The sequence below is a fragment of the Mauremys reevesii genome, linkage group 9, assembly GCF_016161935.1.
Source record: "Mauremys reevesii isolate NIE-2019 linkage group 9, ASM1616193v1, whole genome shotgun sequence".
Taxonomy (NCBI): Eukaryota; Metazoa; Chordata; order Testudines; family Geoemydidae; genus Mauremys; species Mauremys reevesii.
Genome location: NC_052631.1, coordinates 75,281,201 through 75,307,024, shown reverse-complemented (window position 1 = coordinate 75,307,024; position 25,824 = coordinate 75,281,201). Strand labels below are relative to the sequence as shown.

General features: G+C 52.6%; 2 protein-coding genes across 3 annotated transcripts; both read right to left on the bottom strand.

Annotated features, from left to right (window-relative positions):
• Positions 1 to 1,696: 1,696 nt before the first annotated feature.
• LOC120371902 lies at positions 1,697 to 8,446 on the bottom strand. Its single transcript, XM_039488359.1, has 10 exons — positions 8,394 to 8,446; positions 7,607 to 7,738; positions 7,168 to 7,247; positions 6,776 to 6,875; positions 6,177 to 6,272; positions 5,365 to 5,469; positions 4,867 to 5,002; positions 3,953 to 4,105; positions 2,981 to 3,127; positions 1,697 to 2,067 (listed from the first exon to the last, which is right to left on the bottom strand). The coding sequence occupies exons 3-10, from the start codon at positions 7,200 to 7,202 to the stop codon at positions 1,934 to 1,936; spliced, it is 906 nt and encodes a 301-aa protein (XP_039344293.1). The 5' UTR covers positions 7,203 to 7,247; positions 7,607 to 7,738; positions 8,394 to 8,446; the 3' UTR covers positions 1,697 to 1,933.
• Positions 8,447 to 8,450: 4 nt separating this feature from the next.
• LOC120371904 lies at positions 8,451 to 23,691 on the bottom strand. 2 transcript variants are annotated; one of them, XR_005584638.1, is made up of 3 exons: positions 23,630 to 23,691; positions 8,881 to 9,494; positions 8,451 to 8,503 (listed from the first exon to the last, which is right to left on the bottom strand). XR_005584638.1 is itself a non-coding variant. In XM_039488361.1 (2 exons), exons 1-2 carry the CDS (start codon positions 9,485 to 9,487, stop codon positions 8,487 to 8,489), a joined length of 624 nt encoding a protein of 207 aa, XP_039344295.1. In that variant the 5' UTR covers positions 9,488 to 9,496; the 3' UTR covers positions 8,451 to 8,486. The 2 variants fall into 2 exon arrangements, 1 of the variants encoding a protein (XP_039344295.1); XM_039488361.1 differs by lacking the exon at positions 23,630 to 23,691 and having other exon boundaries at positions 8,881 to 9,496.
• Positions 23,692 to 25,824: the final 2,133 nt, after the last annotated feature.

The window sequence follows — 25,824 nt, the reverse complement described above, 5'->3', positions numbered from 1 at the left end:
AGGTGCCTAATGTACGTGAAGCCAAGCAATGTGGATAAAGTGAAAATCAGTCTGTTTCTACCAGGACAGAGACAGAATGTAACTGCCAACCCCCCAGAAACACCAAAGACCTCAGACTCTGTTGCTCAGGAGGTGCTGGATAACGTGAAGAAGCGTTCTAAGAAAAATGCATTAGTATTGCTAAAGAAGCTGGGCCAGGCTACAAATCTCTCTTCATGGAACGATAAAGGGACTTTTGTGTACAAAGACTCTGTGGTTAATGGTTCTAACATGCTAGACTTAGTCCAGGCCGTGACCCATACGCGCTTTGTTCCTAGCAGACATGGACTTTAAAGATGGGATGTGTTTATGAATGTCATGGTGGAACGGAATGTACCACCTTCCCTCATGGGCACTGCGGCCAACAGAGCTCTATTGGAACTTCTCACGACCTCGACCGTCACTTAATCCAGAGGTGAAAGTAAGCCGGTATGGTCCAGTACGGAGTACCAGCCAGAGCCAGTACGCCGTGCCGGACCGCACCGGCTTCCTCGGCAGGGATTTAAAGGGCTCAGAGCTCCTGCGGCTGCAGGGAGCCCAGAGCCCTTTAAATCCCCCCCGCAGCTCCAGCAGCCGGGCTGGGGCCAGGATTTAAAGGGCTCAGAGCAGGGGTGAAAGTAACTTCCAGGACTTACCGGTACTGCCGGAGTCCTGAGGGGCATGGCCTCAACTGGAAGAGGCGGGGCCTCTCAAGATTTAAAAGTCCTGGGGCACCGGCTGTGGCTGGGAGCCTAGGGCCTGTAAATCAACTCAGGACTCAGCAGCAAAAGTCCTGGGTCCCCGCAGCGGCAGGAGCTCTGGGGCTCCCAGCCACAGCCGATGCTCCAGGACCTTTAAATCTTGAGAGGTCCCGCCTCTTCCGGTTGAGGCCACGCCCCCTTAGGACTCCGGCAGTACCGGTAAGTCCTGGAAGTTACTTTCACCCCTGACTTAATCATTCCTTTACCTGTGTTCACCTTGTCCGCCGGTGACTCCCCCGAGCCGCAATTGCATTCCACCTCTAAGGGCGTGAACAAAGAGAGGCCACCATGCTCATCGGGGTGTCTCACAAGCAGTTGGGTTTTGGGTTCGGGTTCCAGCGTATCTATCAATGTTTGGGCCAAAGGGCTCCCCCTGGTCACTCCCTCCTCCTCCTCGGGACTGTCGCTGATGTAGCACTTTCTCCGCGGATGGTCAAAGACCCTCGGGGCAAAGACAGAGTCCGAAGTTCTCACGGGGGTGGTGAAGGAGTCCAGGTCTCCTCTCAGCAGCCTTCCCATGATTTCTAAAACATGTGTCCTTGGTAAGAGATGGCCTCGTCTGTCCAGTGCTGGGACTTATGAGGTAATGGTGCTGCACTCTGATTGGCAGAGGGCCTTGGGAGGAGTTCTTAGTGGGGGTCATACGGCCCACTCCCGGACGGGTCGTCCTGCCCCAGAACTCACCCTGATTGGTCAGAATCTCCTCTTGGGGTGGTCCTGTCAGGACAAAACCGATCCTAATTGGTTGAGGGCAGTGGGAGGAGTTCTTAGAGGGGTCACAAGACCCACGTCTGGATGGGTCATCCCTCCACCCTAGAACTCGCCCTGATTGGTCAAATCTCCTCTTGGGGTGGTCCTTTTGGTATGAACCCCATCCTGATTGGTAGAGGGTGGTGGGAGGAGTTCTTAGAGGGGTCACATGACACACCTTGCTTCCAGTCATGTGGCCGCCTTGACCACGAAGTAATACCTCCATGGGGCGGGACTTCCGGTGACAGGTGGGAGGGACTAAGGTGTCATGGGGTGGAGTTAGGGTTTGAGTAATGGTGGGGCCTTTCTACTGCTGCTGGGTGTCCAAGTCAAGAATACTTGAGCATGTCCAGGCAGAACCAGAGCCAGTGTCCAAATCCAGGCCAGAGGTCAAAGCCGGGTGGTCAGAAGTACGAGCCAAAGTCCATATCCATGCCAAAGGTCGAATCTGTGTTGTCAAAATCCGAAGGGTTGGGGAAGATCAGGAGGAGGAGGAGGCAATGCTGTGGAGCAGGTGGATGGAGGGCCTGGAGCGAGGCTAGAGAAAGGCAAGGAGAATACTGAGCCGGGGTTAATAACCAAAATCTGGAGCCAAGAAGGGTCACGCCAAAGTCATAGCCAGAGACCGGAGTCAAGAGTCCAGCCAGAGTCAACAGCGAAGAAAACGGAGGGCAGGGCAGGGTGGTACATGCGGGCGGGAATGAGGATGACTTACTGGAGCCCTGGAGACCCCTCATCAGGGGACTCCCTTCCTAGCAATAAAAGGAGGACAGCAGGATGACAAAGATGTCTCTGAGCCTGGGGACCAAGCCAAGGGGAGCTCCCATCTAGGCTATGTGCCAGGACCCCGTCACCCTCCCTGTTCATTTCACACTCACAGACCCCCTAGCCAGAGGGGAGAATAAAGGGCAGAAAGCAAAGGTGCCCCTGGGGGAAAAGCTCTAGGCTGGGACCCAGTTCACTTCCCAGATCTACACCCAGGATTGTGTGACCAGGACCACAGCCCTTCCTCTGTGTCTCAGTTCCCACCTGCCAGATGGGGAGGATCCTTCCCTGTCCCAGAGTGTTCGGAGGGAGTTTCATTCCTGGCTGGGAAGGGTTCAGATACCAGGTGGATGGATTGGGCCCCAGGTGGGGGATGGTCAGACATTCACTGCATCGGGGTGACACGAGGCCATGGGAAGGTCTGAGCAGTGACGACAGGGGAGGGGCTCCCCCAGACTGCAATGGCTATTGAGCTTAACCCCTGCTTCTGTGGATGCTCTCACTTCTGGGCCAGCCCCACAGCCTGATTCTTCCGAACCAGTATCTGGCCTGGCCCCAGCTCCAGGGGTTGGGGTGGGGCAGGGTGTTCAGAGCGAGGTGCTCAGCCTTGGTTTCTCTCAGTGCTGCGGGCTCTATGGCCGCTCCCCCCAGCCCTTCCCCCCAGGCACAGTGAGACAGAGCAGTACCTGAGGCAGGGGGTGGGAGCTGGTTATGCAAAGGCAGGGGGGTCTTCAGTGCTGCCCCACTGAGCACAGCCCCTGCAGGGCTTTGGGGACCTGGCGCAAGCACCTGATGGTAAATAGCTTGGCCATGATCTTTGCTGTAATGTCCCCCTGTTGCAAGGGAACAAGGATCAATCAGAGACTCGGACACCCACGAGAACGAAGGGTATTAACGGCACCAGGAGCCAGCAAAATTTCCTCCACACCTCTCCCCATGTCTGAGGGACAGATTCCCCCGCCCAATCCCCGAGGCGAAATCTTATTTCTGCTCTAGTGACTTCCATCCCCTCTCTCACCATTGTGGAATGAACTCCTGCCCCCACTCCTCTCAGTCCCCCCGCGAGAACGGTTCTACCTCCCAACCCAGCGGGAATCCAGCTCCGCTCCCCAGAGTCCCCTCAGCCAACCTCGCCCCCTCCAGCTGAGGGGCTGGGAGGCTTTGGGCAGTAGTGCCGTGGGGTGAGAGGAAGTGGACACCTTTCCCCAAGGGATCCCCCATCCTTAACATGATGCCATGGACAGTAGCTCTGGTGAATGGGGCACTTAAGCAGCCTCTGCTGACTGACTCCTCCAGTTCTCCCAGAGCAGGTGGTGGCTGGGATAACATGATACCAGAGCACTAGGAACCGGCCTGAGGCCCGGAGGGGGATGAAAGGCTCACAGAGGTGGCTAGGGGAGTTGGCAGCCCCTAGCATGAGCAATGGCAGTGTGTCGTGTTGATGTGATGCCTGTTAGGAAATAGCCTTGCTGGAGAGCTGGGTCTGCCCTGCTTTGAGCTGATCAGGGGACAAGCTGGCACCGACCAATGGCACCAGCCTGGGGTCACCCTCTCCTTGCTCCCTGGTCAGAGCATGGGGATGGGATGGGAGTGATTTTCAATGGCCTGGAGGTGAAAAGCCCTGGGGTTCCCTCCCCAGTTGATCCCTCTTTGGTTACCTTGTCCCCTATCAGCTGGCCAGCTTCCCCCAAGATGGAATACGTCAGCACCAGGCCAGCCTGGTTGACACAGAGCAGGGGGTCGTGGATGGCCAGCAGCCCCACCTGGAGGAAAGTGCTCTTCTGGTCTTCGGTGAATATCTCTCCGAAGACCTAAAACCAACAGAACCAGAGCCCTTGCAATGGCCCAGAACCAGGCTCCAAATCCCTCTAGTGTCTCACAAGGTGGAGAAGAGTCCTGGAGCAGCCAACCTTTGGGGTCCCTTGGACCAGGAACCCCCTTCAGTTGGAGGCTGAAGGCACTGAGGCCTCAAATAGCTCTTTCTGGAGCAGGATTCACCGCAGGTGGCATGAGATGCTGGGAATGTGTCTGCACGCTCTGGAACCCAGCTCACACAGACAACCCAGGACCCCTGCTGCTCCCAGCAGCAATAGCTCCTGCAGCTCACCCACTAGAGGTTCGGGGTCTTTTAGATCTGGTTCATTCCCACGCCTCATTGGGACGCCTGTAGAACTAACCAGGGCCGGCTCCAGGCCCCAGCACACCAAGCGTGTGCTTGGGGCGGCAAGCCGCAGGGGGCGCTCTGCCGGCGCTGCGGGCGCGGCAGGCAGGGTGCCTTCGGTGGCTTGCCTGCGGGAGGTCCACTGGTCCCGTGGCTTCAGGACCCTAAGCGTCTGGGGTACAGAAACCTGGCCACGGTGGGAGAGGTAAGGACTTTCCGCCGGTGCATTGCAGCAGCTCAGGTGTGGCGCTGTCTCCCCCTGCGGTGAGTGTGTCATGGACACAGGGCAAGAGCCTGCTCCTTATTTCCAGCAGAGTATGTGAGGCTCCTGGGAATGTCTGTGGGCTAGCTGGAGCTAGTCTCTGAGAGGCTCGTTTCCATGGGGTCCCATTGCCCAGCTGGGTTTCTTACCCCTCTTCTGAAGCAGGAGCCAGTGAAGCCAATATATCCCAGCCCTGGCTTGCCGACTGATGTCACTGGCTGGGTGGGATATACAGAGATCCAGCTGCAGCACGAATTCGCCTGCCTTGGAGAAGGCAGAGGAGGTCTGGTGGAAGGAGAAGGAGAGGGGAATCCATCAACATTCTCGCTTCAGCTCCCCAGCGCCCCTGGACCTGAGCTCTGCTCCCACCCCTCTGTAGGAGGCGCTGGGGGAGAGGCGCGAGATCCCTCTTTCTCTCTGCCCCCAACGGAGCTTGGAGCAAAGGGACCAGGGCAAGGGCCCTCTCTGAGCACTCGCTGCCTCGCTGCTCCACAACAACAAGGGCCCTGAGGCCAGGCACAACCCTGCCAGCCAGCGGCCTATGGAACGCAGTCCCTTACGGACCCAGGGGGGACCAATTAGCCAGAGGATGAGGAACTTGACTCAAGCCCTGACTCTGCAGGATGCTGGGGTCAGAGGTCACTTACGTCAAATCCAGGCAGGGAGGTGGCAAACTGGAGCAGGGCAGCGCTGGTCTGTATGGCCCTGGCTCTCTCCTGGGTGTTTTTTGACTGGAGAGAGAGATGGATGTGCTGCGGAAGAAGGAGGCAGGGGAGGGTCAGCGGGCAGGCGTACATGCTCTACAAACGAGCCTCTCCCCCTCCCCAAGGGGCTGAGACTTCGTGCTCAGGGTGGAGTAGCTGAGCCCTGGTCGCAGAGCTTGAAAAGGGGGTTCATGACACTGCCCACATCTTGCTGGGCACAAGCTCCTTGTCTCTCCAGGCTGGGACAATGGTCAGTCTTGGGGCTGGTCTATTTGCTCTGAACCCCTGATCCATGAACAGCACGTCAGGATCAAAGCACATCCCCTGGACCCCAGACCCCAACTGCAAAGGCCTTGGTAGGATGAATGGAACGGCCATGAGGACAATCCCTCTGGGAACTGCAGTGTCCCTAGAACAGAAGAGCTGATTCCCTGAGGCTCCTCCTGTATCTCAGGGTCTCCCTAGAGAGGAGCCAGTGACTTTTCTCTGAGGCCCATGTCCTGCATCTCACAGAGGTTTCAGTCTCTCAGTCCCCAGCCAGGCCTGGTGCTCACTGTTAGTGCTTAATGCAACTGTGCAGAGCTGTGGCTGACAGTCCCAGCTCCTTCCCCCTGCACTGGCAGCTCTGGGAAGCGTGGCCGGCTGGGTCCAAGCTGGGAGGACACAATGGAAACATGGCTCTTCTAGTCTCTCCTTTGCTGCCCTCCCACGGGGTTCAAGGGCAATTCCACCCCAGACCATCCCATTCTACTCACCTCCAGGAGATGCTGCAGCTTGTCCATGGTGGGGGTCTCTGTCAGCAGGCCCCTGAGCAGGATGTCCAGGCTCTGAGAATAGTTGATGTACAGAGCCTGCAAGAAGAGGGAGCACCCGTCAGTCATGGGACATGGGGCTACACCAGTCAGGGGACAATTAGGAGGGTTCTCCAGGAGCCCTGGCAAGACTCAAAAGGCACATCCTTGCCTCTCCCATTCACATCACTCCAGGGATACTTAGGAAGAGTTCATGGCCGGATGCCTGCTGCCTCGTCAGTCCTTGCTCTTAGCAGTTCTCTGTGCAGGGCCTGGTACCCAGCAGAGTGTGGATCAGCCAAATTGCAATGGGTGGGAGGTAGGATCCCCGGGAGAGTCCAGGCAGGAGATCAGAGAATGAGGAGAGGAGGAAGGTCTGGGATCAGCCACGGAGGGGTAATGCAATCCCCTCTGGAGGGAAGAGGCCCCCCCGCCAGTTTGTCCCAGGCATGTTCCCAGCTCTGCTCACCCCTCCCCTATTCTCAGCAGCTCCATCAAAGTGAGGGAGCAGGGACCAGAGCCTGCTCTTGCTCCTGGGCCAGAGAAGTAGGATCAGGACCTACCCGGAAGTGTGTGGTGTCCTGCCCAGTGCCCATGGTGTACATCCTGTTCAGAAGAGCCCGCAGGAGGCGAGATTCCAGGGCAAGCGGTGGCTTCAGTTTGCTGGCAGGAGAGAGGAGACTGTCGTACACTTTGCAGCACCAGCGTGGCGCTGGCACTGCCATGGGCATGACCCCCTCCCCTGCAGTGATCCCCTCCCTACGGCCGGCCGCTGTAACGTTCCTGGAGTGAAATCACCCCCACAGCCAGGAAAGAGGGGACGTTCCCGCCTCCTCTGCTGGGGATGGGAACAGCCACAGCCGGGGGTAACCTAGGCGGGGGAGGAGCTGTGACTCCTGGCTCTGGGCCCGGTCAGCACCAGGGTTAGGGCCGCTGAACGGGAGGGTCCTGGTACCTGAGACTGCAAACTGCGGCCATGGAGCTGGGCATGATGGAGCTTGGCTCTGACGGACCAGGGAGATTTTCAATCAGCTCCTGGGAGACCCCAAGGAAACAAAACTGCACGTGAGACTCAGGCCCTGCAGACGCACTGGCACTTCCCCGGGAGGAGCCCAAAGTGCTCTGCAGAAACAGCCAGTGTCACCCCCACCCCCAACCAGCTGGGCCCCCCCCCATTCCTCCCATCCATCAAACTTCCTTCCCCCTCTGCCCCCAACTCCTCCCTCCCCTCCCCCACTGCCAGCTCCCCATCAGTGTCACAATTCTCCCCTTCCCTGCTCCCTAGCCCTCCGCCCCAGGAACCCCTGTCTTCTGCTTCCCGCTCTAGCCCCACTAACGCTTCCTCCCATGTCTAGTTCCCTCGCCCCAGGGGCCGGGCACGGGGTCCCACTCACCGCAATGCTCTCCACGAGGGCCGCTTTGGAGACCAGGGGCTCCAGGGTGTCCCACCCCTGCTTCTGTGCTGAGAAGCACAGACGCGGCACAGCATGGAGGAAGTGGAGCTGTTTGGCCCTGTCTGCCACCAGCTAGGAGTGGGGTGGGGAGAGAGAGAGAGAGAGCCTGTTACATAGGGTACGTCCAGACTACCCGCCGAATCGGCGGGTAGCGATCGATTTTGCGGGGATCAATATATCGCGTCTCATCTAGACGCGATATATCGTTCCCCGAACGTGCTCATGTCGACTCTGTAACTCCACCGGAGCGAGTGGCAGTAGTGGAGTCGATGGGGGAGCCGCGGACGTTGATCCCGAGCGGTGAGGACGGGAGGTAAGTCGGGATAAGATACTTCGACTTCAGCTATGGTATTCCCGTAGCTGAAGTTGCGTATCTTACCTCGACACTGCCCCCCAGTGTGGACCAGGCCATAGGGACCTCCCCGCCCAACCCAAACCAGCTCCAGGGCTCAGGACCTCCATGGGGTTGGACAGGGAAAGTCGCCCCCTTCCCGAAACCAGTGTCGCCCTGCTCAGACATGGGGTTGTAACTGGGATAGTGTCTGCGGGGAGCGGAAACCTTGGCCTGTGTGGGACATATGTCCCCACTTTGGGGTGCCAGATAACAGAGGAGATGTCCCCCCATTGGGGGTGAGGGATTCTCTGGTACAAGACCCCCCTGCCTGGGTGGGGATGGAACAAGGAGCAGGACAGACTCGGTGGCAGCGCAGCTGGGGGATTTTTGTACCTCAGCTCTGCCCTGGAGGTGCTGCTGGATCACCGTGATGGGGGACAAATCCTCCTCCTCCTCTTCTTCCTCCTCCTCCTCACCACATGACACCTAGGCACTGGGGGTCTCTGCACCAGGGAGGGAAGGAGAAAGTTTAATGCCTTCTGCTGCTGGGTGGATGCAGTGGACAGAGAAGACTCCATGTTTCCCCTGTCTCTGTAAGGAGCCTCATGGCAGCGAGGGCCCCACCCTGCCCCTCCCAGAGACGCTCTCAGCCCCATCAGCCTCAGGGCCCTATGGCAGTCAGCCCCCCCCCCCAACATGAGGCTGGAGCTCCCCGACTCCGCCCAGCATCCCCTGCTATGGGGCGTGGCTGTGCCACCCCCACTGGTGTTAGTGGGGCTCACATGGGTCAGTCCCGGCATCTTGGCGAGCCGATGGGCACAAGGTGTTACTAGTCCCCACCGCCCCAGTCCTCCTCCCTTTCCCCTGGGTCTCCCCTCACCTCCAAAGAGGGAGCCTTCAAACTCAGGGCTGCCAGACCCCACGGAGGAGCTGCTGGCCCCGCAGGAGTATGCGGAGCTGCTGGTGTTTGTCGCACAGTTGCTCAACTCCTGTTCTGGACTGGCAGGAGGCTCCGCAGTTGCCAGGGTGGTAATGGCGGGAGGCTCCTCCATGGCCAGAGTGGTAACGGCGGGAGGCTCCTCCATGGCCAGAGTGGTAACGGCGGGAGGCTCCTCCATGGCCAGAGTGGTGGACGTCTCCTGCTGGGCCCTGGGGCGCAGCTCTTGGCTCCTTGGCTTCCTGTGAAGGAAGCCCCAGAGCTGCCTTCCCCGGCTCCTGCCCTCTCCTGGCTCCTTCCTCCATAGCTGTACCCGGGGCCACCTCCATTTCGGCCCAGAAGGTGCCTCAGGGTCAGCTAGGGGAGCTGGTGTCTTCCTCCTCCTCCAGCATGCGACGGAGTGCCTCTCTTTACCCTGGCCACAAGCCTCTTCCCTGCCCGCAGGGACAGAGGGGCCGCTCTCCTCCTGGGACGGCTGGCTGATGTTTCCTGCTGGCTCTGGAGCCACCTGCCCGGCCTTCCTCCTGAGCATCCGTTTTACTCGCTCCATCCTGGAACTGAGTGGGGAGCAGCCATGAGGCTGGCTTCAAAGCAGCCTCTCATTAACATGCCTGCCTGCTCCCCTGCCCACCTCCCCTCTGCTGAGGCAATTTCTCCTCCCGACACATCCCACCCCAGGGCACAGGAACCTTCAACCTGGGAAACAAACCCTGACAAGGGACGGGCTGTGACCCCTATTGGTGGGATATTCCTGGCTTCCTTCACCCTCCTCCTCGATCTCCTGCACCCAGGTGGCCTGCAAAGGGTGCCACACAATGCCCTGCCAGCAGGGCAGGGGGTAGAAGCTAGGAGATCGAAAGTAGCTGTGAAAACAATACAATGCCACTAGCGGAACACTCCCTTCCAGAGCTGGGAAGTGCCAGCAGGACTCTATTCCCAGTCTCCCTGGCTCTGAGTGTGACTTGTTGTGACTGACGGATTTGCTCCTTGTCCCCCATCCAAAGCCAATAACACATCTCTGTGTTGGCAATCATGAGTTAGACCTTCTCAGCACCCCTCTGTCTCTCACAGCCCTCAGGTGTTCCTTGCATTACGGTGGCTTGGAAGGTAACAGGACTGGATATTGTTACTGGCTCACTGGGTGGTTCTAGCCAATGAGGGTCTCAGTCTAGCCTCAGAGGCCCACTACAGATCAGGGTGGATTGATTTCATTCCAAATGTTTTGTATTTGTATTTTTGAGATATTTTCCTAATGAGAGCTTGATTCTGATGAAATTCTTAGTGGTGGCCGATGACAGAACATGGAGCAATGGTCTCAAGTGGCACTGTGGAAGGCTTAGGGTGGATATTAGGAAACACTGTTTCACTAGGAGGGTGGTGAAGCCCTGGAATGGGTTACCTAGGGAGGTGATGGAATCTCCGTCCTTACAAGTTTTTAAGGTCAGGCTTGACAAAGCCCTGGCTGGGATGATGAAGTTGGGGTTGGTCCTGCTTTGAGCAGGGGGGTGGACTAGATGACCTACTGAGGTTTGTTCCAGCCCTAGTCTTCTATGATTCTATGAATAGGGATCCGTTAAAACATGTTGACTTGCTGGTTTTGCAGGATACATAAAAACAAAAAGGTTGACTGAAACATTTTTTTTTTCATTTCAAACAAACTGAGGTAAAGAAGTATCTCTAGTTCGTGCACTGAACTGATTGTTCCTGGTCATAATGTCCTTCCAGATTTTAGAAGTAATAGCTCACACCTCCTCCTCTCTAGCGTTTATTCATATATTACAAGAGGAAAAGAAGCCACCATCCTTTTTCAACTCTCAATCAGTTTCTTACATTTGAATGAAGTAGCTGCAGCAACTGAAATGAAGAAAATATTCTTTCTGCACCTTCAGAAGAGGCTTTTGCTGCCAAAATCTGGCTGAGTGTTTCAATAACTTCTGGACCCCCAGGTGCTTAGGCAATGACTTCCAACAGTTCAGTGGTTTGACTTCCTCTGACACTTGGCAGCAAACATGGACTTCTTCATATATGTTTTTATTTAAATTACTTTAATAGGCTGGAGCAACTAGAGGCCTTAACATAGCTTGTCATCGTTTCACATTTTATACTTGATAGGTTTAAAAAAAAAATTTCAATTTAAATTTTAAAAACTCAGTTTAAATAAAAAAAATCTCTTTGTGGGGTTTTGGGTTGTGAAAAAGCCATTGATTGGTATTGCCCTTGATTTTAGAAGAACTACTTCATCTGAGAGAATCAGAAACTGTTTGTATTCTATTCAAGGAGAGGAGGCAGCAAAATTCATCCTATCAGTAATTTGTTGGGCCTTATTTCCTCAGTCTTGTGGCTCTTCTGTGAACCCTCTGATTTATCAGCATCTGTCTCAAATTGTGGACATCAGAAATGGACACAATATTCCAGGCGTGGTTGCACCAGTGCCCAGTACAGAGCTATCGAACCTCTCTACCTCTACCTGAGAATCTGCTTGGACAGAGTCCCCTATCTCATACATAGAGCCAGTGGTGAGCTGGAGCCGGTTTGCACCGGTTCGCAGGAACTGGTTGTTAAATTTAGAAGGCCTTTTAGAACCATTTGTTCTGGCACAACTGGTTCTATAGGGGCTTTATTTAACAAAAGCTCCCACACTCTGCCCTGGCCCCAGCTCACTTCCCCCTCCTTTCCTGAATGCTCCACCCACTTCTCGTCCCCCTCCTCTGCTTCCCGCGAATCAGATGTTCACGGGAAGCCTGAAACAAGCAGCAGGCAGGAAGGTAAGCTGGGGCATGGGGGGAGGGGAGGTGCGGCCGGCTCAGCGGCTCCCTCCAGCCCAGCTCCTGGTCCCGGCGCCGGTCCGGTCCCACGGCTGCGACTCTGGCCCTGCGGTGCCGGTGCCGGTCCTGGCCTGGGCCCACAGTTCTGGCACTGGCACCGGTCCGGGCCCGCGGTTGTGGCGCTGGTGCCGGTCCTGGCCTGGGCCCACGGTTGTGGCTCCGGCCCCACGGCACCGGTACCGATCCTGGCCCGGCCTCGCGGTTGCGGCTCCGGCCCCACGGTGCTGGTGCTGGTCCCAGCTGAGCAGCTCTAGGCAGCGCGGTAAGGGGGCAGGAAGCAGGCAGGGGAGTTTGGAGGGTTGTGGGGGGTGGATGGAGTGGGGCGGTCAGAGGGCAGGGAACAGGGGGATTGAATGGGGGCAAGGATCCTGGAGGGGCAGTCAGGAAGGAGCAGGGGTTGGATGGGGTGGCAGGAGGCAATCAGGGACAAGGATTCCAGGGGCGGTCAGGGGAGAGGGAGAAGAGGTGGTTAACATAATAAGAACATAAGAAAGGCCGTACCGGGTCAGACCAAAGGTCCATCTAGCCCAGTATCTGTCTACCGACAGTGGCCAATGCCAGGTGCCCCAGAGGGAGTGAACCTAACAGGCAACGATCAAGTGATCTCTCTCCTGCCATCCATCTCCATCCTCTGATGAACAGAGGCTAGGGACACCATTCTTACCCATCCTGGCTAATAGCCATTTATGGACTTAGCCACCATGAATTTATCTAGTCCCCTTTTTAACATTGTTATAGTCCTAGCCTTCACAACCTCCTCAGGTAAGGAGTTCCAAATGTTGACTATGCGCTGCGTGAAGAAGAACTTCCTTTTATTTGTTTTAAACCTGCTGCCTATTAATTTCATTAATTTTCATTTGGTGACCCCTAGTTCTTGTATTATGGGAAGAAGTAAATAACTTTTCCTTATCCACTTTCTCAACATCACTCATGATTTTATATACCTCTATCATATCCCCCCTTAGTCTTCTCTTTTCCAAGCTGAAGAGTCCTAGCCTCTTTAATCTTTCCTTGTATGGGACCCTCTCTAAACCCCTAATCATTTTAGTTGCCCTTTTCTGAACCTTTTCTAGTGCTAGAATATCTTTTTTGAGGTGAGGAGACCACATCTGTACACAGTATTCGAGATGTGGGCGTACCATGGATTTATATAAGGGCAATAATATATTCTCAGTCTTATTTTCTATCCCCTTTTTAATGATTCCTAACATCCTGTTTGCTTTTTTGACCGCCTCTGCACACTGCGTGGACATCTTCAGGGAACTATCCACGATGACTCCAAGATCTTTTTCCTGACTCGTTGTAGCTAAATTAGCCCCCATCATGTTGTATGTATAGTTGGGGTTATTTTTTCCAACATGCATTACTTTACATTTAGCCACATGAAATTTCATTTGCCATTTTGTTGCCCAATCACTTAGTTTTGTGAGATCTTTTTGAAGTTCTTCACAATCTGCTTTGGTCTTAACTATCTTGAGTAGTTTAGTATCATCTGCAAACTTTGCCACCTCACTGTTTACCCCTTTCTCCAGATCATTTATGAATAAATTGAATAGGATTGGTCTGAGGACTGACCCTTGGGGAACACCACTAGTTACCCCTCTCCATTCTGAGAATTTACCATTAATTCCTACCCTTTGTTCCCTGTCCTTTAACCAGTTCTCAATCCATGAAAGGACCTTCCCTTTTATCCCATGACAGCTTAGTTTACGTAAGAGCCTTTGGTGAGGGACCTTGTCAAAGGCTTCCTGGAAATCTAAGTACACTATGTCCACTGGATCCCCCTTGTCCACATGTTTGTTGACCCCTTCAAAGAACTCTAATAGATTAGTAAGACACGATTTCCCTTTACAGAAACCATGTTGACTATTGCTCAAGAGTTTATGTTTTTCTATGTGTCTGACAATTTTATTCTTTACTATTGTTTCAACTAATTTGCCTGGTACCGACGTTAGACTTACTGGTCTGTAATTGCCAGGATCACCCCTAGAGCCCTTTTTAAATATTGGCGTTACATTAGCTAACTTCCAGTCATTGGGTACCAAAGCCGATTTAAAGGACAGGTTACAAACCTTAGTTAATAGTTCCGCAACTTCACATTTGAATTCTTTCAGAACTCTTGGGTGAATGCCATCTGGTCCCGGTGACTTGTTAATGTTGAGTTTATCAATTAATTCCAAAACCTCCTCTAATGACACTTCAATCTGTGACAGTTCCTCAGATTTGTCACCTACAAAAGCCAGCTCAAGTTTGGGAATCTCCCTAACATCCTCAGCCGTGAAGACTGAAGCAAAGAATCCATTTAGTTTCTCCGCAATGACTTTATCGTCTTTAAGCGCTCCTTTTGTATTTTGATCATCAAGGGGCCCCACTGGTTGTTTAGCAGGCTTCCTGCTTCTGATGTACTTAAAAAACATTGTTATTACCTTTAGAGTTTTTGGCTAGCTGTTCTTCAAACTCCTCTTTGGCTTTTCTTATTACACTATTGCACTTAAGTTGGCAGTGTTTGTGCTCCTTTCTATTTGCCTCACTAGGATTTGACTTCCACTTTTTAAAGGAAGTCTTTTTATCTCTCACTGCTTCTTTTACATGGTTGTTAAGCCACGGTGGCTCTTTTTTAGTTCTTTTACTGTTTTTCTTAATTTGGGGTATACATTGAAGTTGGGCCTCTATTATGGTGTCTTTAAAAAGGGCCCATGCAAATTGCAGGGATTTCATTTTAGTCACTGTACCTTTTAACTTTTGTCTAACTAGCCCCCTCATTTTTGTATAGTTCCCCCTTTTGAAATTAAATGCCACAGTGTTGGGCAGTTGAGGTGTTCTTCCCACCACAGGGATGTTGAATGCTATTGTATTATGGTCACTATTTCCAAGCGGTCCTGCTATAGTTACCTCTTGGACCAGCTCCTGCGCTCCACTCAGGATTAAATCTAGAGTTGCCCCTCCCCTTGTGGGTTCCCGTACCAGCTGCTCCATGAAGCAGTCATTTAAAGTATCGAGAAATTTTATCTCTGCATTTCGTCCTGAAGTGAAATGTTGCCAGTCAATATGGGGATAATTGAAATCCCCCACTATTATTGGGTTCTTAATTTTGATAGCCTCTCTAATTTCCCTTAGCATTTCATCATCACTATTACTGTCCTGGTCAGGTGGTTGATAATAGATCCCTAATGTTATATTTTTACTAGAGCATGAAATTTCTATCCATAGAGACTCTATGGAACATGTGGATTCGCTTAAGATTTTTACTTCATTTGAATCTACACTTTCTTTCACATATAGTGCCATTCCTCCCCCTGCACAACCTGTTCTGTCCTTCCGATATATTTTGTACCCTGGAATGATTGTGTCCCATTGATTGGTCTCAGTCCACCAGGTTTCTGTGATGCCTATTATATCTATATCCTCCTTTATCACAAGGCACTCTAGTTCACCCATCTTATTATTTAGACTTCTGGCATTTGTGTACAAGCACTTTAAAAACTTGTCCCTGTTTATTGGCCTGCCTTTTTCTGATGTGCCAGATTCTTTTTTATGTGACTGTTTATCATCTGATCCGGCCCTTACATTATACTTTTCAGTCCTCTGCTCCTGACTATAACCTGGAGATTCTCTATCATCAGACTCTCCCCTAAGAAAAGTCTGTGTCCGATCCACACGCTCCTCTGCAGCAGTCGGCTTTCCCCCATCTCCTAGTTTAAAAACTGCTCTACAACCTTTTTAATGTTTAGTGCCAGCAGTCTGGTTCCACTTTGGTTTAGGTGGAGCCCATCTCTCCTGTATAGGCTCCTCCCATCCCAGAAGTTTCCCCAGTTCCTAATGAACGTGAACCCCTCCTCTCTACACCATCGTCTCATCCACGCATTGAGACTCTGAAGCTCTGCCTGCCTACCTGGCCCTGGGCGTGGAACTGGGAGCATTTCTGAGAATACCACCATAGAGGTCCTGGATTTCAGTCTCTTCCCTAGCAGCCTAAATTTGGCTTCCAGGACATCTCTCCTACCCTTCCCTATGTCATTGGTACCTACATGTACCACGACCACCGGCTCCTCCCCAGCACTACACATAAGTCTATCTAGATGCCTTGAGAGATCCGCAACCTTCGCACCAGGCAGGCAAGTCACCATATGGTTCTCCCGGTCATCACAAACCCAGCTATCTATGTTTCTAATGATCGAATCTCCCATTACTAACACCTGCCTTTTCCTAGAAACTGGAGTTCCCTCCCCTGGAGAGGCAACCTCAGTGCGAGAGGCAACCCCAGCACCATCTGGAAGGAGGGTCCCGACTACGGGAAGGTTTCCCTCTGCTCCCATTGACTGCTCTACTTCCCTGGGCCGTTCTTCCTCCTCAACAGCACGGGAGCTGTCTGAGCAGAGGTGGGACAATTCTACAGTGTCCCAGAAAGCCTCATCAACATACCTCTCTTAGCTCCTCCAGTTCCGCCACCCTGGCCTCCAAAGCCCATACATGGTCTCTGAGGCCCAGGAGCTCCTTGCACCGACTGCACACATACGCCACCCGCCCACAGGGCAGGTAATCATACATGCAACACTCAGCGCAATAAACTGGATAGCCCCCACTCTGCTGCTGGGCTTCTGCCTGCATTGTCTCCTAGTTAATGGAAGGGTGGTTTACAGAAGGGAGCTTTGAAATGTGGTTCGGTTTATAGGTTTTAGGGGGACCACAGGGAAGGGGTTAGGGCTGGCGAGGGACTCCCACTCCCTTCCCACTCCCCTTGCGAAACTCCCTGTTAGCAGACCCTGGTCGCTTGTGCGCGGCTTTATAAAGCCCTGGCCTGAGTGAATGCCCCACCCACTGATTAAGGCTGAGCCAATTACCAGAGGCTTTGAGCTTTCAAACCTGCCTCCAACTCCCAGCCAGAACACACAGTCCCTCAAACAAAACAAACAGACTTACAAAAACAAGCTCAGCAAACAGCAAGTAACTCCCAAAGACAAACAAACACACTCTAGAGACAGTCACTTACCCCACAGATGCTGTATTAGCTCCTCCTTCACCTGGAGAACACCCTTGCGAAACTCCCTGTTCGCAAAGCTCCCTGGTCACTTGTGCGGGGCTTTATAAAGCCCTGGCCTGAGTGAAAGCCCCGCCCACTGATTAAGGCTCAGACAATTACCAGAGGCTTTGAATTTTCAAACCTGCCTCCAACTCTCAGCCAGAGCACACAGTCCCTCATACAAACAAACAGACTTACAAACACAAGCTCAGCAAACAGCAAGTAACCCCCAAACACAAGCAAACACACACTACAGACAGTCACTTACCCCACAGATGCTGTATTAGCTCCTCCTTCACCTGGAGAACTCTCTTGGCGAAACTCCCTGTTAGCAGCCCCTGTTCACAAAGCTCCCTGGTCGCTTGTGCACAGCTTTATAAAGCCCTGGCCTGAGTGAATGCTGAGTGATGAGGGGCAACATTCCCAGGAAACGGGGGCTGGCCGCGTTCCACCTGGGAAGGAGGAAGGAGGGCCCCAGGTCTGCTCCTCTGCGGGGCTTGATGCTCCAGACTCCGGGTTTTTGGTTTACAGGGTGGGCACGGGGCTGCCCCCTGGAACCAGTACCTTGTTCCCCTGGAGGTAGATGGGAGGGAGGTCACCCGGTACTAGGACACAGGCGCAGAGGTGACACTGGCCTGGCCCGGCCCGGGGTGGTGTCCCCAGATCGGATGGTGCCCAACACCTACCTGACCCTGAGCGGTGTGAGCGGGACCCCATTCAAGGTGCCCTTGGCAAGGGTACACCTGAAGTGGGGGAACAAGGAGGGCCCAAGGACGTGGGGGTACACCCACATATGCCCACGGAGGTGTTAATGGGGGGGACCTCGAGGACTGGCCAAGCAACGCCCCGGGTGCCCTGGTCGTGACCCGCTGTCAGAGTTGGCGCAGGGCACTGCACCCGGACAATGGGGAAGGTACTCTGCCCGAGGCACAGGACCCTAACCTGGTGGGGAGGGAATGCCCAGGGACACGGCTCAGAGAGGCTGCAGCCACAGACCCAGCCGGTGAGAGAGAGCAGGTCCCCATCCCTGTCCCAGCTGCCGAGTTCCAGGCCGAGGTGCAGAAAGATCCCTCCTTGCGGAAGATAAGGGACCTGGCCGACCTCAGTGGGGTACAGACCATGGCGGGAGGTGGCCGGAAAAGGTTCCTGTGGGAGAAGGGGTTCCTGTACCGAGAATGGGCTCCCCCAGGGAAAATGGAGTTGGGGGGGATCAGGAGGCAGCTGGTGGTTCCCCAGAAGTATTGCCGCCAGCTGCTGTGCCGGGACCATGACATCCCCCTCTCAGTGCACCAGGGAACCTGGTGTACCCAGCAGAGGCTGCTACGGAGCTTTTACTGGCCTGGGGTCTTTACCCATGTCCGGCAGCACTGCCGCTCCTGTGACCCCTGCCAGAGGGTGGGGAAGGCCCGGGACAAGGGGAAAATGGCTGTAGGACCCTTGCCCAGCACAGAGGAGCCTTTCCAGAGGGGGGCCAGGGTCAAAAGGGGGGCTCTGAACCAAGAGAGCCCGAATCACAGCCCCTCAGCCTGGAACGCGGGGAGAAGACCCCCAGCCCAGCTTGAACCCCAGGGTTATTGGGGTGGGAAAAGGGCACGGGTGGCATAAGCCTTCCCACCTGCAAAGTGCGAGTGCCCTTGAGCCCCCCCCCAACCTAAAGGGGGGCAGGAAACTAGAATGGCCTGGGTTAACTCTTCCCCCATAACTGGGGGGATCCTGGGGCATCCATGGGAATGTAGGTGGGTTCGAACTTCCCCAGGTCACTGGCTGAAGTGACCCCGCTCAGTTCGGTCTCGAAGGGGGGAGAGGTGTAACAAAGTGGGACTGTTCTTACTGGGGTCTGGGAATGCTGTGTTGGTGCCTCAGTGTCCCCTATGCGGTTCTTAAGTGTCTAGCAAAGCAAAAGGCCAGGGCACCTGAATGCCTGACACTCTGTCTCCTAGCAACTGATGGCCTGGGCCCTCCTCTGCAAAGGTGCCGGCTGAAGGTGTTGGAGACAAAGGGGTCAGGTGACCTCCTGGCCCGGGAAAGGGGCTGAGCAGAGAGGAGGGGCTGGAGGGGGTTGGGCAGACTGGAGCTGGCTGGGGAAGGAAGGGAAGGATAGACAGGGCTCTGATCCCCCAGTGGGGGCTGTGGGGCTCCCGGGGCCCCAAGATGGACCTAACAGGGGGGATCCTGTTATCTGTGCCTGCAAGACCTGTGTTGGACTGTGTTTCTGTCGTCTAAATAAACCTTCTGCTTTACTGGCTGGCTGAAAGTCCTGGTGAATCGCAGAAAGCCAGGCAGGCAAGTCACCATACGGTTCTCCCGGTCATCATAGACCCAGCTATCTACATTTCTAATAATCGAATCTCCCATTACTAACACCTGCCTTTTCCTAGAAACTAGAGTTCCCTCCCCCGGAGAGGCAACTTCAGTGCGAGAGGCAACCCCAGCACCATCTGGAAGGAGGGTCCCAACTACGGGAAGGTTTCCCTCTGCTCCCATCGACTGCTCTACTTCCCTGGGCTGTTCTTCCTCCTCAACAGCACAGGAGCTGTCTGAGCCAAGGTGGGACAATTCTACAGCGTCCCGGAAAACCTCATCAACATACCTCTCTGCCTCTCTTAGCTCCTCCAGTTCCACCACCCTGGCCCCAAAAGTCCATACATGGTCTCTGAGGGCCAGGAGCTCCTTGCACCGACTGCACACATACGCCACCCATGCACAGGGCAGGTAATCATACATGCAACACTCAGTGCAATAAACTGGATAACCCCCACTCTACTGCTGGGCTTCTGCCTGCATTGTCTCCTAGTTAGTGGAAGGGTGGTTTACAGAAAAGAGTTTTGGAATGTGGTTCCATTTACAGGTTTTAGGGGAGGGCCACGGGAAAGGGGTTATGGTTGGAGAGGGACTCCCACTCCCTTCCCACTCCCCTTCTAAACTCCCTTGCGAAACTTGCTGGTTGCTTCTGCGCAGCTTTATAAAGCCCTGGCCTGAGTGAAAGCCCCGCCCACTGATTAAGGCTCAGCCAATTACCAGAGGCTTTGAGCTTTCAAACCTGCCTCCAACTCCCAGCCAGGGCACACAGTCCCTCAAACAAACAGAGTGACAAACACAAGCTCAGCAAACAGCAAGTAACCCCCAAACACAAACAAACACACACTACAGACAGTCACTTACCCCACAGATGCTGTATTAGCTCCTCCTTCATCTGGATAACTCCCTTGCGAAACTCCCTGTTTGCAAAGCTCCCTGGTCACTTGTGCACGGCTTTATAAAGCCCTGGCCTGAGTGAATGCCCCGCCCACTGATTAAGGCTCAGCCAATTACCAGAGGCTTCGAGCTTTCAAACCTGCCTCCAACTGCCAGCCATAGTACACAGTCCCTCAAACAACCAACCAAACAGACTGACAAACACAAGCTCAGCACACAGCAAATAACCCCCAAACACAAACAAACACACACTACAGACAGTCACTTACGCCACAGATGCTGTATTAGCTCCTCCTTCACCTGGAGAATTCCCTTGCGAAACTCCCTGTTAGCAGCCCCTGTTCGCAAAGGTTGGATGGGGCAGGGGTCCCGGGGGGCAATCAGGAATGAGAGGAGGGGTTGGATGGGATGGCAGGGAATAGTCAGGGGACAGGGAACAGGGGTGGATGGGGCAGGGATTCCAGGGGGGCATCAAGGAATGTGGGGGATTGGATGGGGCAGGAGTCCCGGGTGGGGTGGCGGCCATGACCCCCTCGTGGGGTGAGGAGGAGGGAACCTGTTGTTAATATTTTGGCAGCTCATCACTGCGTAGAGCCTGTATTTTTTTTTTACCTTCTACACAGATGATGATTTCTTTCAAACAAATCCACACAGAAATGAAAAACAATCCCACAGAATCAACTCCACACCCACCATCTCTTGGTCCTCAGTGAGAGACCGCGAGATGGAGGCTTGCTGCAGCAAGGCTACAGGGCTTTCCGAAATTCTCCCTGCCCCACATCCCTGTCTTGCCTGGCTGTTGGCAAGGGAGCTCTGTGAGGTCACAGACGCCTCATCATCTTTGCCCAATAGGCTGAGTTCCTGCCAAAGGCCTTTGTGAAGTCACTGCCACACCCACCTTTCCCTGGCAGGCCTGATGTCTGCCCCTGGCCAGCCCAGTTGGATGTTTGAGCTGCAGCCCGGATCACCCCACTTGCTCATTATTGATTCTGGGGAGCACGCAGGGCACCCGGTAAAACAGCAGAGTCTGTTCCGCACCCCACACTGAGCTTTTCATAGAGGCATCGGTTGTGAAACAATTCAGTTTCCTAATGTGGCCTCTATTTCACGGGCTATGAAATTTCACACTCTTAGCACCCTATTAAGCCCAGTTGCTTGTAATTCACTAAAAGGCACGTTCCCAACCAGTTATGATGGTAGGACACCAGGAAACAGAGACTCCACCTCTCCCTTGGGTCATTTGTTCCAGTGGCTAGTCTCCCTCACTGTGATAATTACATTTGAAATTGACAACCTCTGATAAGGGTCAAATGTATGACAATCTTTTAAATAATTTAAATAGAAGAGAAAAAATAACATGAAGTGGAACATGTTCACTGCCAAGTTTTTCAGACAGTCATACCACTGATGTGATAGCTAAGGCCCTGGAAGCAAGGTTAGCTGAAATGCTAAGCCAGCTTTGGACAGCTGTAGCTCCTTGAAAGGTGCAGAAAATATTGTCTTCATTTCAGTTTATTCAAATCGTTCAGTTCAATCGACTAGTTTGTTGAAATTCAAGGAAGACATTGGGAATTCACAAAAACAGGCAAATTTGTTTTCCTCCCTCAATCTATGGCTAAAAACTAGATGTGAGGGGATAGATCTACTGGTTCATCAATCTAGAAACACATGAAGACAAGAATGTAGCATTTCAGTTCACTAACCACACATCCAATTGCCTTTGTTTAAGAAATCACTTAGTTTGAAATGCAAAACATTTTGATACAACTTCTTTCTTATGCTTCTCTTTCTAGCTCTGTCATTACCTTGCTGTGTGACCAAAGAGAGGTCACTTCTTTTCTCTTTTCTTCTGTATCATGGGGGATGGAGAAAGTTCTCTCAGTCCTAGCAGGAGAGAGATTTGAGCAAGTCAGGTGTGTTAGGGCCCTTGTACTCTAAAGGACAATGGGCGATTGTTGTTTGGGGCAAGAATCCCAACAGATTTGCTACTTGTCCCCCAACAAAAGCCAATAACACATCTCTGTATTTTCAGTCATGAGTTAGACATTCTCCACACCCCTCTGTCTCCTGCAGCCCTCAGGTATTCCTTGGATTAGGGAGGCTTGGATGCTAAGAGAACTGGAATTATTTTACTGGCTTCCTGGGTGTTACTAGCCCATGAGAGTATCAGTCTGGCCCCCAAGGCCCATTCCCCCCAGACACTAAAGATCAGGATGGATTGATTTCACTCAAAGTTTTTTGTATTTGCATTTTTTAATTATTTTCCTAATGAAAGATTGATTCTCATGAAATCTTAGAGCTGGCAGATGACAGAACAAGGAGCAATGATCTCAAGTTGCAGTGTGGAAGGCTTGGATATTAGGAAAAACTTTTTCACTGGGAGAGTGGTGATGCTTTTGAATCTGCTAGGATAGAGTCCCCTATCTTGTATCTATATCTAGAGCCTATATTTTTTCTTACCTTCTACACAGATGACAATGTCTTTGAAAAAAATCCACACGGAAATGAAAAACGATCACACTGAATCTCCTGCACACCAACGTCTCTTGGTCCTCAGCGAGAGACCAGGAGATGGAGGCTTGCTGCAGCAAGGCTAGAGGGCTCTCCGAGGTTCCCCCTGCCCCGCATCCCTGTCCTGCCTGGCTGTTGTCAAGGGAGCTCTGTGAGGTCACAGACACCTCATCATCTTTGCCCAATAGGCTGAGTTCCTGCCAAAGGCCTTTGTGAAGTCACTGCCACACCCACCTTTCCCTGGCAGGCCTGATGTCTGCCCCTGGCCAGCCCAGCTGGATGTTTAAACTGCAGCCTGGATCACCCCACTTGCTCATTATTGATTCTGGGGAGCAAGCAGGCCACCCAGTAAAACAGCAGAGTCTGTTCCTCACCCCACACTGAGCTTTTCATAGAGGCATCGGTTGTGAAACAATTCAGTTTCCTAATGTGGCCTCTATTTCACGGGCTATGAAATTTCACACTCTTAGCACCCTATTAAGCCCAGTTGCTTGTAATTCACTAAAAGGCACGTTCCCAACCAGTTATGATGGTAGGACACCAGGAAACAGAGACTCCACCTCTCCCTTGGGTCATTTGTTCCAGTGGCTAGTCTCCCTCACTGTGATAATTACATTTGAAATTGACAACCTCTGATAAGGGTCAAATGTATGACAATCTTTTAAATAATTTAAATAGAAGAGAAAAAATAACATGAAGTGGAACATGTTCACTGCCACGTTTTTCAGACAGACATACCACTGATGTGATAGCTAAGGCCCTGGAAGCAAGGTTAGCTGAAATGCTAAGCCAGCTTTGGACAGCTGTAGCTCCTTGAAAGGTGCAGAAAATATTGTCTTCATTTCAGTTTATTCAAATCGTTCAGTTCAATCGACTAGTTTGTTGAAATTCAAGGAAGACATTGGGAATTCACAAAAACAGGCAAATTTGTTTTCCTCCCTCAATCTATGGCTAAAAACTAGATGTGAGGGGATAGATCTACTGGTTCATCAATCTAGAAACACATGAAGACAAGAATGTAGCATTTCAGTTCACTAACCACACATCCAATTGCCTTTGTTTAAGAAATCACTTAGTTTGAAATGCAAAACATTTTGATACAACTTCTTTCTTATGCTTCTCTTTCTAGCTCTGTCATTACCTTGCTGTGTGACCAAAGAGAGGTCACTTCTTTTCTCTTTTCTTCTGTATCATGGGGGATGGAGAAAGTTCTCTCAGTCCTAGCAGGAGAGAGATTTGAGCAAGTCAGCGTGTTAGGGCCCTTGTACTCTAAAGGACAATGGGCGATTGTTGTTTGGGGCAAGAATCCCAACAGATTTGCTACTTGTCCCCCAACAAAAGCCAATAACACATCTCTGTATTTTCAGTCATGAGTTAGACATGCTCCGCACCCCTCTGTCTCCTGCAGCCCTCAGGTATTCCTTGGATTAGGGAGGCTTGGATGCTAAGAGAACTGGAATTATTTTACTGGCTTCCTGGGTGTTACTAGCCCATGAGAGTATCAGTCTGGCCCCCAAGGCCCATTCCCCCCAGACACTAAAGATCAGGATGGATTGATTTCACTCAAAGTTTTTTGTATTTGCATTTTTTAATTATTTTCCTAATGAAAGATTGATTCTCATGAAATCTTAGAGCTGGCAGATGACAGAACAAGGAGCAATGATCTCAAGTTGCAGTGTGGAAGGCTTGGATATTAGGAAAAACTTTTTCACTGGGAGAGTGGTGATGCTTTTGAATCTGCTAGGATAGAGTCCCCTATCTTGTATCTATATCTAGAGCCTATATTTTTTCTTACCTTCTACACAGATGACAATGTCTTTGAAAAAAATCCACACGGAAATGAAAAACGATCACACTGAATCTCCTGCACACCAACGTCTCTTGGTCCTCAGCAAGAGACCAGGAGATGGAGGCTTGCTGCAGCAAGGCTAGAGGGCTCTCCGAGGTTCCCCCTGCCCCGCATCCCTGTCCTGCCTGGCTGTTGTCAAGGGAGCTCTGTGAGGTCACAGACACCTCATCATCTTTGCCCAATAGGCTGAGTTCCTGCCAAAGGCCTTTGTGAAGTCACTGCCACACCCACCTTTCCCTGGCAGGCCTGATGTCTGCCCCTGGCCAGCCCAGCTGGATGTTTAAACTGCAGCCTGGATCACCCCACTTGCTCATTATTGATTTTGGGGAGCAAGCAGGCCACCCAGTAAAACAGCAGAGTCTGTTCCTCACCCCACACTGAGTTTTTCATAGAGGCATCGGTTGTGAAACAATTCAATCTCCTAATCTGGCCTCTATTTCACAGGCTATGAAATTTCACACACTTTGCACCATATGAAGCCCAATTACTTGTAATTCACTAAAAGGCACCTTCCAGAATGACAGGCAGTTGTGACGTGAAGACACCAGGAAACAGAGACTCCACCTCTCCCCTGGGTAATTTGTTCCAGTGGCTAGTCTCCTGCACTGTCAAAAATGTGTGCCTTCCATCTTATTTGAATTTCTCTGGCTTCAGCTGGCAGCTGTTGGTTCTTGTTGTGTCTTTTTTGGCTAGATCGAATTAGCCCTGCCCCGTGAAATCTGATCTCCCCATCCTGCTGGGAGCCCCCCAGCCAGGAGAACCCTGTAGGGGCCTCCTAGCTGTTTCTCTGCCCGGCTGGGGACAGGACTTCCTCTCCATGGGGATATCAGATGCACCTGCAGAGGCAATGCAGAAGTGAGTGTGCTGCATCAGACCAGCATTGGGCTCAGGGCTTTGGCCTTGGCAGTTTCTGCTCCAGTCACGTCTCTGGGTGCCCGGACTCAGAGCTTCTGGCCCCCTGTGGCTGGGGCACTGGGCTCAGGACTTTCATGCCCCTCCCCACTCCTGCCAGCGCCCATTTTTGTCTTTTACCCCCCTACAACAACCTCTGAAATCCCCCATTCTCCCAGTTTGGTCGGGGTCCCCATGGTTACAATACCATGAAATGTCAGATGGAAACATCGAAATGGTGACGTTGGTCAATTTCAAGGCCAGAGGGTTTGTAAATTAGTCAAAGTGAGCCCTGAATGTGGTAGGTACCTGGTTATTATGGAGGTCTGAGCAGGTTTGCACTCCCAGTTCTCCTGAAAGGCCATGGAGAATTCCTGCTGCCTGAGAAACTTCCCAGAATAAGCTACCAGGACGCGGGGGGAAATGAAGGAAACCAAGCAAAGCCTGAGCTAGGATGGAGAGCATTGATCCAAGCGGTGTTTGAACCCCTCCACCCCCACCTGCCTGCCTGTGGTGAAACGGACAGAGGGGCACTGATTTCTAGTTGTGAACTTGCTACAGACCGTGGGCTTCAGCACAAGCCGTACAGCCCATAC